Genomic DNA, 13,438 nt, shown 5'->3' with positions numbered 1-13,438 from the left:
TCCAGACTAAGTAAGCCTGGTTATTTCGGCCTTCTTAAGTCTTGCTTCCCAGGTAAAGGGGGCAGTGGTCCTGATGTTGCAAGGCAAGTGAAGTCTGGCAACAAAATGAATTTTTCCTGGTTATCACTTCAGCTATATTTAAACTAGTTCCTAAAATGCCAGTGGAGAAATGAAAGAAACCCAACTTTTGCTGCTCAGTACTGTGTCACAAAAATATATAAAGACTTCATAAGCAATAATTATTGATGAGTATTCAATCTCTCCAGTTGAAGTAGGTGGTTTTTAAAATTGTGAACAGTAGTTAGGGACGATGGCAAAAGTAAGAACAAGACTGCATTCTGCAAAGTGGAAGTCTCCACTTCCATATTGAGTGGTAGCAGTGAGCTTAATGCCTCCAGGATCTATTTAAGGATCTGCATGTAGTTTTATGCCCTCTTTTTTTAAAATTAATTCTTAATTGGCAATTATTTGACTGCTGTTTAAGAGCATCCTTTTGTGTATCAGTGAAGTGCTTGCTAAAGGTCCAGAGTCAACTGGGTAATGGTGAATTATAGTCCTGCGAGAACAGCAAGGCAGTTCAGGGTTCTTTCTTCGCTGCCTTGTCAGTGTGCAGTCAACAGCACTTTTATCATCAGATGATAACTTTGCTACCATCCCAGAATCTCAGCTGGGAGTCTGTTTCAGAGGCTTTATCAGTTGACCAGAGCATGTCATTTTACCAGTTTCCTGCAAAGCTTGAGCTCTCTGCCATAGATGGGCAGTTCCTGTACACTGCATGTAGTTATTCTGTCCCAATTGCAAACTTTGTTATTCTAGAACTAAGATGTCATTTAAAATTGGCTCAACTTGTGGCATACAAAGTTACCTTTTATTTCTTGACATTAGAACACAGCTAGGCATTTCATTTGTTCTAGCTCCTCTGTCTGATCTTATTCTGAGGCTGTTCTCCAGAAGTGGTAGGAAAGCATGATACTCACTCTGTTTATGTAACTTTTAAAAAAAATTCCTACTAACATGCCAGACACTAAGATAGGCTTTAGCATCTAAAACTGGAAAATCTGCAAAGACAGTAAGTTCATAATAAGCAGAAATAAATCCAGAGCAGAGTTCTGGGTGGTACCTGTTTTGGAGAGAGAGATCCAGTTTGAGGACAGATAATCAATTGGGTATCTTCCTTTGCCTGAAAGGATCTGTAGGATCCTTTAAGTGTTTTTCCTGTATTTTAAACTGGTATTTTTCTTAAACTGGAAATACCTTGATGTCTTGTAGCCTGCTCCCCTGTCTTGGGGTAGGATCAAATATACGTGAAATATCCCTAATGTGAAATATATATATGAAGTTGAACACAATGTTTCATTGGCATACAAAAAACTAGAACTCTTAGTTCCAAAATGATACCTTGGTTCCAAAATGTTTCACTGATATATTTACAGCTTTAAAGCAGTTTGGAAGCCTATTAGTGCCTCAATCACTATAGTAAAATAAATTCAAAATATCTATAAATGTTGATGTTTGTTTTTTGGGGTTTTTTAGCATGGAAAATTAGCTCTTCCCACCCCCCTTCACTCACCGGGACACAGATCCAGGTGCGGGTGTTCCTCTTCCCCCCCCCCCCTCAGCCCCATTGATTCTCGCTCCCTACCCCTCACCTACCCCTGCCAGAGGGGGACTACAGGGGCAGGACCCAAGTCTGCAGCCCCCTGCAGCATACCTTGAGCCCCAGCTGCTGCCCACAAGAGGTGGCAACCTGGCTTCAGGTGTGTGGAGCCTGACTTCCACTCCCCCATGGGCAGCTCTGGCCCATGGGGAGGGGAGGTATGCGGGCTGACCGCTATGGGCTTGGGCTCCTTGCCCTGCTGTCCTCCCCAGGGCCTCTGCAGCCCAATGGACTGGACTGGACTGGACTTGGTGCAGCAGGGCAGAGCAGGACCAGGTGGAGAAGCTAGTTGCTACTGCCATGGAGAGGTGCCCCCTGCCTGCCTGGCAGCAGTGGGTGGTGCAGGGTTGTGCCTGCTGCTGCTGCAGTGGGCAGGGGGCACTTTGCCATGGCACTGTAGGTATTGCAGCAGCAGCAGCACTGAGCTTCCCTGCTTGGTCCTGCTCTGCCCTGCCCACTGGGATGCAGAGGCCCTGGGGCAGGACAGCAGGGCGGGGAACCCGAGCTCTACAGCAGCCAGCCTTCCTTCCCCACCCCAGATCTGTGGGGCATGTGCCCTCCCAAGAGTGTGCTCAGCAGTGGGGAGCCAGTCCTCTCCGCCCCCTGGATGAGCCGCATGGCCCCATCCCACTTCCTAGCCAGGCCCTGCAGCCACGCAGTCCAGCCCCAAGCCCCACGCGCTGCTTAGGCTGGGAAGCGGCCCCAGCCCTGCCCAATTCCCTCCCTCCTTTGCTATGGGGGCCTCAATTACCACACATACACACCCCTTCCCCACCCCCCCCCACTCACCTGCGGGGAGCTGTTCTCCAGGCTGCCTGGAGGCCATGTGCACGTGCATGTGTAAATGCACATAGTGCCCCCTGCCTAACTGGGACTCTGCCAGCCTGCAAGGGGAAACCTGTATTAACCCGCATTTTTCTTCTTTAAAGGAGAAAATCAGGGTTTTACCAGGTTTTGCCATCTCAAATGAAAAACCCAGTTCCCTGGTCATGAACATGACAGGGTGAGGGGGAAATAAGTTTAGTTTTGCATCCAGCTGTGCATGCAATTGCATATTGATTTTGTAACTGAAGGAGATTAAAGCTGGTGATTTAATGGAGCCATTGTTCAAGGCCGGCTAAAAATCTTTAAAGCATAATCCTCTTTCTGTTTCCACAGAACAGTGCCAAAGTGGCAGTACTTGGAGCTTCTGGAGGGATTGGCCAGCCACTTTCCCTTCTACTGAAGAATAGCCCCTTGGTGCGTGACCTCAACCTATATGATATTGCTCACACTCCTGGTGTTGCAGCTGACCTCAGCCACATTGAGACTAGAGCCAATGTCAGAGGTACTGTAAGTTTTATTGTAAATTATAGAGATGTGTTCAGAAAGGTTTTACATGTCCTGTGTAGGATACATACCACTATTCATATGAAGTAGGGCACTACTTGTTCTTCATGATAGACTACTCTTTGGCTATGCATATCTCACTGAAAATTGTTGTCTAATGCTCTAATGCAGGGGTGCTCAGCCTCCAGCCTGTGGGCCAGATCTGGCCTGTGATGCCATGTCCTCAGGCCTGTGGGGCTCCCCACAGGTCCAGAAACTTGGCGGCGGGAGAGTGGTAGGACTGTTCTTCTGCTACCATATCTCCAGACCTGCAAAGAACCCTGGGCTGTGTACACCAGATCTGGTGGCCAATCTCAGCTCACAGGGCTAGATGGTGGCAACAATTGGGCCCAAGGCCCAATCGTTCTGTAAAGGGCTGGAATGGGGTGGCATTAGGCCCTCGGGACCCAATCCTGGCATGTAGGGGGCAGTGCCAGGACCCCAGGGCCCAATCCTGGCATGTAGGGTAGGGAGAAGGAGGTACCAGGGCTTGATTAGGCCCACAGATGGGCTCCACACCACTCATCAGGCCTGTGGGGCCAAAACGTTGAGCATCACTGCTCTACTGTGAATGCTCACTTTGGTCACAAAGGTTGATTCAATAAAAATTGAAAAGCTTAAGCATAGCTCTTTGCTATCAGTGTATTATGAACCTTGATAAACTCAACATCATATGAAGAGTAGTTAATAGAATAACTCTTTAAAACTGCCTGCATGGATTCATGCTCTGATGACATCTCTAAAGGGCATTAATAATAGAAAAATCCCAGTGAAACTTTAGAATTCCTTTAAGATATACTTGCTTTTCTAGCTTGCATTTTATTTATAGGGACTTAAAATAAAAAGAAAGAAAGGGTTATTGATTACTTATGTAGGAGGTATAACTTGCGTTGATTCATAGGCTGTAATTGCAAACTATTTCTTTTCAGGACAGAGCTACTTAGGGGGCTGTAGGAGGGATTTAAACCTACCATTCTTGTTTCAAAAGGGTGAAATTAATATTAGTCAAGAATTCCATCCAGGGTACATCATTTGCTATTTGTTTGGCCTTTCATAATTTGTTACTATTAGATTAAGGCTAAATTTAAAGTCAGGATTAAGGTCCATTAATATAGTATCCTACTTTAGATCATATTTGGACAGCTGCTTAATAATAAGTTGTAAAAAGAGTAAAACCTGTAGCGATTTAATTGCAGGCTTCCTGGGACCTGAGCAGTTGCCAGACTGTCTGAAGGGCTGTGAAATTGCAGTTATTCCTGCAGGAGTCCCTAGGAAACCAGGTATGGGCTTCTTTTTTTATTAAGAATTATTATTTAAATTTAGCATTTGGATTATTGTGACTAAGGCATCAAAACACATAATTTCTCTGTTTAAATCTTGAATACCCTCAGCACATGGCTTTGTGCTTAAGACACTGAACAGACTTGGGTGATCTGGCTTCTATAACTGGTTGTAATACCATCCCTGTCTGATACTAGATGCATCAATTAATCCTTGTCTGCGTTCCTCTTCTCTGATGGATATAATTTCCTGCCTTGCAGGGGTGTATTTAAGGAAGCTACCACAATGAGGGGCCTGGGCTAGATTTAGGCTTATCATTTAAAAAACAAACCTGCATATGCTTTGTGCATAAAGTGGGACTTATGGTTGTTCCAGGAGCAACATTTCATTTTTATCCTGCTGGTAATTGGAACAAGGGACAAATCATGGGGAGTATTAAAAAAACCAAAACAAATAAACAAAAAAACCTCAATAATGTAGTACTGACACTTTTATAGCTCCTTCTCTAAGGATCTTTTAGCTGTACAAATACTTACAAAGGTTTATAACACCCCTGTGATTTACAATATGACCCTTACAAATAAGTAAAAATTGCTTGCTTTTTCCATAAGGTCATATAAAGAGTCTATAGTCAAGTAGGAAATAAAACCCAGAGCCCCGGACTCTAAATCTTATTGTAAACCTAATCAAAGAACATACTTAGGAGCGTGGAAGAGGGATGTTTCACACTGGTACAAGTATCAACCTGTTTCATAGCTGGCAGGTAATAATAAACAGACACTGCAGAGATGCAGGCCATATGAGTACCTGAATAGATAAATGAGGTAAAACATTACGTAGTAGGGGCAAATACTTGCTCCTTTCAGTGCTATTTGAGCATATTTCAATCCCCAAGTGGTATTTGTCCAGATGGATGTAGTACTAGTACATTTAGGCTGTCTGGACTTCCCCAGGTTATGACTGGAGGACCTTGCTTTCTCAGCAAGGTAATTAAGCCCTTTTTACTAGTGTGAAGCTTAACCCTTTCATAATCAAGGTTACTGTTAATGGAGCAACCTGGACCTTACCATTGATGGTCATGACTTGGCTCCTCTCAAATCAAGATGATTATCTGTCAAGAAATAAAAAGCAAGAAGCCTGGAGTTAAAAATCAATATGCTACTTCCTCCAGACAGTAGATTGCTTTTGATTGGGTCATCTGCTCAGTAATTGACAGACCTTGGCTAATAACTGGTAAAAGATAATTATTTTGACTTTCAGGTATGACCCGTGATGACCTGTTCAATACCAATGCCAGCATTGTTGCTAATTTGACGGCTGCCTGTGCAAAACACTGTCCAGAAGCCATCATCTGTATTATTTCTAATCCAGTGAGTATGAATATCCTGGAGACCCTGAACATATAGTGTAAAACAGTGTTTCTCAACCCGTGGTACACAGGAAGGGGGTATGCGGGTGCCATGTTTTGAGTTTGGTCCATCCCCCCCCGCTCGGCAGGTTGCACTTTGCCTGTTCGAGCCGTAAGTTCTGGCTGCTGCTGCATCTAATGTGTTGGGGCTTTCACTCCCCAGCGTCAGTGTGCCAGGGGACAGGGAGGGGGCCCCCTGCGCAAGCTGCCTTGCCCTGGGCCGTTGTCTGTGAGGAAAAAGTGGGACTCGGCTTGCGGTAGCAAAACCGGAAATACCACAGTGGAACTTCTGGTTTCGCTTTTGCCACATCAGTCAGCAGGTGGTATGGAAGGTACCAAAGGTTGTGAACCAGTGGTGTAAAACAAGGCTGGGGGGTGCTTAGAATTAAACTGATTAATAATCCAAGAATAGGCATATACTAGGATAATTTTATATTAGCAGGCTTGTAGTGATGAAAGGTAGACTGGCTTCTAGAACTAGACTACCAAACCTGTGTTTAAAATCTTTGTACGTCTATGCACATAAGCTAGTAAAGAGGAATGCTGAACAAATGTCACTTGATACCTCTACAACAGGGGTGGGCAAAATATGGCCCACGGGGCCCTTAAACAAATTTAGAAAATGTTTAAATGCATCTGTCGTTGGTTCCTGTCAAAGATGACGGGAATCAAGGGCAGTAGGACCTAGGGGAAGCCCTGGAGGGCTCCTTCAACAGCAGGGCTCACCTGGCCCTGCCCCCCCAGGCGGAAGCCCCAGGAGGGTCTTCTGGCCGGGGACCAGGTGGCTACCCCAGCATGGGAAGCTTGGGTAAGGAGGGAGGAAGGGCAGGGGATGAGCTGGTGCAGAGCATGGGGAAAAGCGACCCCACCCTGTGCCGAGAGCTCCCTGCTGCAGCCACTTGCAGCCCATGTGGGGCTGTCCTGAGCAACTCCAGCTCCTGGTTGACCCTTCCGCCCACTCTGCCTGGCACAATGAGCAGCCACCTGTGGATGGTTGAATGGAAGGCAGCCCTGCCAGAAAATTGCGTGCTCGCCAGAGCCAGGGGGGTGTTGTTGGTGGGTGTGGACTTCCTTGGGTGGAATTGGGTGGGGCTTTGTCCCATGTGGTATGCTGCAGGGACACCCATGGGCCGAATGCCGTCAGTTGGCAGACCAACCCGCGGGTCGTATTTTTGCTCGTCCCTGGTATAATGCTTCAGCAGTCTGAGTTCTCTTCTCATTGTTTTGAAGTCGTTCAGTAGATTTGACTTGTCAAATGGTTGGTCTGCAGTTTCTCAGAAGGTTATGCACCAGTCTGTTCCACTGCATTGTTGGTGATTTTTAATTAACCCAGGGTGTTAATACATGCCTACTTATTGCTTTCTTACAGGTAAATTCTACTATCCCAATAACTTCTGAAATCTTTAAAAAGCATGGAGTCTATAATCCCAACAAAATTTTTGGTGTTACCACGCTGGATATTGTGAGAGCGAATACTTTTGTGGCTGAACTAAAGGTCGGTGGCAGTCTTTCCTTTTTTTAGATGTCTCCCATTCTGTATCTTTATCACTTACATTAGAAGTGGTCTCTTTAAATCAAGAGCGGACAGAGCCAAGTGGCTTCAGACTTTCTCTGATATCCACTTCCAAGGAACACCTTAGTGTTTCCAGAGTCTGGATGAGGATTGAGTTTCCATCTGGCAAAATGCAGTTCTACTTGAGGTGTTGACCTTTTCATGTTTATTCCCTAAGAGTCTGAACTACCTAGCAGCTGTGGCATTTTCATCCACTCTAGTTCTGAAGTCTGTAGTTGTAGAGGACTGAACCAAATTCTCCCAGGCCTTGCCAAGCTATGTTCAGAGAAGAAAATATTGTTTGGAAAATGAAACTGCTTGATCTGCAAACCCCCAGTTTGTATTCATTTTGTACAGTAGAGAATGACTGTAAGCTCATTGCGATAAGTACAGAACTTCACGATGTGGCTTTGATTCACCTTCCAGAATCTAACTATACTTCACATCTGAAAATCTGTTCTATGTAGTGTTAAGTGTTCCAAGTGTCTGAGGTAAAAAAAAAAAAAAAAGAAGAAAAGGTCACGGTGCATTTAAAATGTTATTGTGCCCTTTGTTTAGATTCTTGTAAAACTTGCTAAAGTTATGAACCTTTGTAGGGTTTAGATCCAGCTCGAGTGAATGTTCCAGTTATTGGTGGTCATGCGGGGAAGACCATCATCCCTCTGATCTCTCAGGTACATTTTCCAGTAATTATACAGGGGAGGGCAGTGTTGTTTTGTTTCCTGTCCTCGTTCAATATTGCACTAGCCTTAATTGCTGATGTTCATGATCTTTGAAGTACCAAGGTGCAATGGAAGGATTCTTTTTGCAATTACTTATACAAGCTTGCTCATAAGGGAGCACGTTGAAAGTGTGCAGAACGAGTTTCTAATCGTACAAATTTAAACAAAGTCCTCTAGGAGTTTTTAAAGCATCATACATTTACATGCTGCACTTCAGAGGCTTATTTTCTTCTCCTCTAAAGAATTACTGTCAGATAAACAAAGTATGGTGTGCATCCTTGAGGAAAAGAGCTGGGAACAGTCATTAAGACTTGAATTTCCATGGCTGTTCTATTATATGAATCGGGCCACTGTTTTCATCACCTGAGGAATTGTTGTATTACCTCTGATTCATGGGGAAAATAAAGTACAGAGGTGAAGTGAATTGCCTAATGGATGTATGGGGAAATCTCATGGCAGAACTGAGATGCAGACTTGTATCTGACTACTTGTCCTGTGCCTAGACCAGTTGGCTATGAGCAATGGAAAAGAAGTATCCTAAATGCTGGCTATTTCCTGCTTAGGAGTCAGTGTCAGTGCTAAAACAGACATAAGGGGATAGTGAGGTGTGAGGAAAGGAGATAAAAAAAGAGATTAGAGCTACTAAAGGAGGGGGACCTCAGGCAAAATAGGAACTAGTGAGGGGAAGATGTTCCCAGGATGACAGGAGCAGCTTGCTTTGGTAGTGTAGCTAACAGGAGTGTTGACAACTGGTTGCAGTCTAACTGAATGAGCTGGTCCTGGATAAATTCAGTAGAATAGACAGAGCATGTATTTTAAGGGGGCAAAATCCTTTTATATACTGATTGTAGAGGCATAAGCCAAGCTTCGTGTATGCCATTATGGAGTTACAGTAACAATTACTGTATAACCAATGGTCTAGTCCTAGCTTTGTCCTAAAGTTGCAGTTTACCTTGAGCAAATTGTATGGCTTGATCCAGTTTTTGCTGTAGTTTAATCAGGCCTTTCCCACTGACCGGGGCATATAGTTTGCCTGTCTCCCCATTTGTAAAATGTCTCTTTACTGTCGTGGGCATAAGACGATTTGTTTGTGAAGCACATTGATCTTCCTGATGAAAGCTTGCTCTTGAAATACAAAAGTGAATGAGCTTGAATGTCTTGTCTTTAAATCTTTACAGTGAAGGTAAAGATTGATACTCAGGACAGTAACTGATCTTCCCTTTCAGTGCACCCCAAAAGTGGAGTTTCCTCAAAATCAGCTGGAAACACTTATAGGAAGAATTCAGGAGGCTGGCACTGAAGTTGTCAAAGCGAAAGCAGGAGCAGGTTGGTTCTGGACAGTGGCTTTTAAATCTTAGCTCTATTGCATCAGTTCTGAATACAAGCAGCTTTCTTACAGGTGAGGATAGACTGAACCTAGTAATGGACTGTGGTGAATCAGTGCATGTTACAGCTTTCTGCAGTGTTGGTTAGTGTTAGGGGTGTATGAAGCAGGACATATTTGATTCGGAATCGGCCTGATTTGGGGGACAGTGATTCGATTAATTGATTTGGAACACTGTCCCAGTTTTGATTCGGCTGAATCTGAAGATGCGATTCTGATTCAGAGATTCAGCCATAGACAGCTTTATACAGGCTTTTTTTTCTACGTACCTTGGTACCAGGTGAGGCTCGTGAACACAGATGGTGGGGTGGATGGAGCATCCCACAGGAGCATGGGGGGGTTCCCCCTCATGCTCAGCAGCAACCCTGAAAGTGGATCAGAAGTGCTTCTGGTCCACTTCTGGGTCCACTGCCAAGCATGCTTCACAAGCCACCTGGTACCTTGAGGTATGTAGAAAAAACATATAAAGTTGTTTCTCCGAATTGTCGAATCTCTCAACTGATTTTGGAGGGTTCTGATTCGATTCCGAGATATTAAAGTTTCCTGATTCTATTTGGATTTGGAGATGCAGCCGCTGAGTCAGGCCGCATCTCCACCAAATCAAATCGGTGACCGAAGCTTTGCACAGCCCTAGTTAGTACTACCAATAGCCAAGACTTGTGTACCTTGGTGAAAAGTAATACTATAAGAATTATTTTCTTCCATAAGAATTAAAAGTAACTCACCACATAAGAGTAATATAACAGTCAGTGGTTAATTTATATATAGTCAAACACATCTGTTAACTGGGTGACACTGGCCAAAAGCTACTGCTTAAGTTAAAGGTAATTTGTGCTGTTTCTCTTGGACTTCATTCAGTGCTTATGGATTGACCTGTTAAATATGAACAGTAAAGTACAGTTTCAGTTGTTCTTTACTGCTTTTTTTTCTTTTAATCTTGCTTGTGTTCCAACACAAAAGGAAGAAAGTGCTATAGCAAGCAAAAGGAAAAAATCTGAACATTTTCACAGGAAGGAAGATGCATGTATTCAAATCTTTTGGTTACGTTGGCTTTAGAGCTTACAGCAGCCATGTAATTAAAAGTCTGACAGGGGGTTCAAATGGCTGATAGCAGATTCTATCCTACTGTAGTACTGATCTCTTACATGGGTCAGAAGTTTAAATTGCAGGTGCCCCTGTCTAAGATCTGATGTCTACGTTCTGGTCTCTTAATTGTATAGGATCTGCTACCTTGTCTATGGCGTATGCTGGTGCTCGGTTTGTCTTCTCCGTCTTGGATGCAGTGAATGGCAAGGAGGGGGTTATTGAATGTTCCTTTGTTAGATCTGAAGAGACAGAGTGTCCATACTTCTCCACACCTCTGCTGCTTGGGGTAGGTATTTTGGATGGTGGCACATACTGAGCCCAGCATTCTGTGAAAGTACACTGAATTTTAATCTTGCAATACTTCAAGTACATCTTGTCTGGCCCATACCATCATTGTTCTAAACCACTAGTGCTCCATCTCCATCCTGTAAAGCCATTTTATCTGCCTTGTGGGGCTTCCCATGGTCCTGGAAATTTGGCTGTGGGAGAACGGTGGTAGCATTAATTGGTGCAGGTTCCCAAGCTTATACTGTTTCCCTGTCACCAAATTTGTAGACCATGGAGAGCCCGTGGCTGGATGACGCAGTGCCTTGCATCAGGTTGCATGGGCAAGTGGGGTTGCTTTGCATGCAGAGCCAGCATGCAGGCTAGCCCAGCTTGCCAGGTCATAACCATGGGTCGAACCTGCCACACAGCCAGCCTGTGGTGCTGGAAGATTGAGCACCAGTGTTCTAAACCAGGGTTGCTTAACCCCAGGCTGACAAAGCCACGTAATCCATCTTGTGTGTTTCCCCCCGATTTTGGAAGTTTGGTGGCAGGAGATCAGTCGCAGTGTTAATTACCGCCACTCTCTTGCTGTCAAATTTCTAAGCCCCGTGTAACTGGATCAGCCCCAGTTGGGCTGGCCCCAGGAAGAAGGATCCAACCCTGCAGGCTGAAAAGGTCAGGCACCACTGTTCTGAACAGGCATAGAGTACTTGGTTCAGGCTGTCAATTCCTTTCTGAATTCTTAGAGGTGTGTGTAACCAGAACTTTCCCAGTTTTAAGAATTATGGAGCACTTAGCCCCTTCCTGCCTCCCTGCCTGCCCGCACCTTTCCCCAGCTCAGTATCTTTCAAGTTTCTTACTTTAGAGCTAAATGAGGTGTCGACTATTTTGTAACTTATTTATTCAGGCAAGCACAAATTTTATGTCTCAGTTAGTTGCTTCTTTGCATACTTGATTTGAGCTAACTACATTTGAGATTTTTAGAAACTGTTTATGAAGGTTTTTTCAAAGAATAGGAAGCATTTGGGTCATCTTAACTTGATTAACTGCCAACAAATCATCTAATAATTGATGGTTTTTATGTGGAAGTCCTATTGAGGATTTCAAGGTTTACTGGCTTCTATAAACTACAGTCAATGTAGACCCTAGGTGCTTTGTCCACAATGTGAGGTTATCCTGTGGCATTAAGCAATAATTTGGTAACTAAGAATAGACTGCAATAAAGACTCTTTAAATGTGACAGTTGAAAATACTGTGGTCCTGGAGGGGGGCTCCCCTCTGCTCTCATCCTTTGCCTGAATCCTCTTTAAGCTAAGAAAAGTGAAGTGTGGTAGGTGATCAGGTGCAGGATGTTTGGTTCATGGACTCTGACGTAAAAAGGTTTGCTTTTAGCAACACATCTACATCGCGGAAAGCTGATGATGGGTGTTAGCAAGTGAGTCATTTTCTGTGGAGTAAGCTTCAAGTTCTCTGAAATGGTTGGACTTTAAAGACGGCAGCTGCAGCAATCAAAAGGGGAAGCAATGGAAGCCTAAAGAAAGAGCAGTGCTCAACTTAACTATCCTGAGGAGGAGTTGGCTCTAGAATAGAGAGAATGCACTTCTCCTTGACCCCATCATGGCCCAGGAGTGAAAAATCCAGATGGATATTGAAATATAGTTCCCATTTTTAACACCCTCTTGGTGGGAGGCTCTTAGATGAGACTTCCACGGGGTTTGAAATTTGCAGTTTGGGACCAAGGGTGGCATTTTTAGTGTTTTAAAGACAGTTTGTTGGAGCTCTTAAAATAGTTCTGTCCCTTTTTAATTTAGTGAATGTATAACCTGAAAATCGCTTTTCCTTCAGAAAAATGGAATTGAGAAGAATCTGGGCATTGGAAAGATCACTCCTTTTGAAGAAAAGATGGTAGCTGAGGCCATTTCTGAGCTGAAAGCTTCTATCAAGAAAGGAGAAGAGTTTGTGAAGAACATGAAGTGATGAGTTGATAGGGAAGAGGAATTGAGGTTTCCTTAATTTATTAAGGCATCATGTCACTTTAAAAGACTCAGCTGCAAAGCCCAAACCTCGATCGAAGTCACTGTATTAGCATATTCTTTCGATCTGTTGATTTGGAATGTTAATCATCAATAAAAACAACCTCGTACTTTTTTCATGGTACTCGCTCTAATAGTCTCACCATGCTTTATTTCTCTTTAAACCTAGAAATAACAAGATGAGAAGGTGCCCCAATTTTGAAAGGATACTTCCAGCTCTTACCAGTTCTATAAAACTCAGTCCTGTTTGGATCTCTCCTATTGTCTATGTTACTAATGTTCATGATCAGACATGAAATCAGTTCTTCCTTTTTAAATTTCTCTGATCTCAGAATTGCGCTGTTTTCTTGTAGATTTTCTTGTTCAAGGTTAGCACTGCTCATACCTGTTTGGGAGTTCGGAGGAGTTGTTCCTTTATGATGGGTTCAAATGTTGTCATAGTAATTGGATCAGCTTTAAAAATGACCTGGAACAGGAAACTGCAGAACACGGAATCACCCACAGACTGGTTTGTGTTTTAAGTATGGTCTAAACCAAGACTGGATTCTTATCCCATCGCCTAGATTAGCTTCTAGAAGTCCTATATCCCTCAGAGGGGTTAACTGCTTTGCTTTTCTTTGCCCTACCCAGCTTGCCCTTCCCAGCAGTGGTCGTCTCCTTTTCCTTCCCCCTTCCCTACA

General features: G+C 43.9%; 1 protein-coding gene across 1 annotated transcript; it reads left to right on the top strand.

Moving 5' to 3' along the window:
- Positions 1-310: 310 nt before the first annotated feature.
- Positions 311-12,887, top strand: MDH2 (malate dehydrogenase 2). Its single transcript, XM_025214974.1, has 10 exons — positions 311-319; positions 2,587-2,660; positions 2,791-2,984; positions 4,222-4,305; positions 5,567-5,676; positions 7,084-7,209; positions 7,863-7,940; positions 9,215-9,314; positions 10,593-10,744; positions 12,571-12,887. Exons 1-10 carry the CDS (start codon positions 311-313, stop codon positions 12,700-12,702), a joined length of 1,059 nt encoding a protein of 352 aa, XP_025070759.1. The 3' UTR covers positions 12,703-12,887.
- The last annotated feature ends 551 nt before the right edge of the window (positions 12,888-13,438 follow it).

This window comes from Alligator sinensis, unplaced genomic scaffold (assembly GCF_000455745.1).
Source record: "Alligator sinensis unplaced genomic scaffold, ASM45574v1 scaffold1420_1, whole genome shotgun sequence".
Taxonomy (NCBI): domain Eukaryota; kingdom Metazoa; phylum Chordata; order Crocodylia; family Alligatoridae; genus Alligator; species Alligator sinensis.
Note: the sequence above shows the minus strand (reverse complement) of the source record. Positions and strands in the feature narration are given on the sequence as shown.

Excerpts from the sequence above, each read along its gene's own strand:
- MDH2 (XM_025214974.1), top strand. Across the intron at positions 4,306-5,566 it reads AGGAGTCCCTAGGAAACCAG|GTATGACCCGTGATGACCTG; the intron begins GTATGGGCTTCT and ends TTTGACTTTCAG. Across the intron at positions 9,315-10,592 it reads CAAAGCGAAAGCAGGAGCAG|GATCTGCTACCTTGTCTATG; the intron begins GTTGGTTCTGGA and ends TTAATTGTATAG.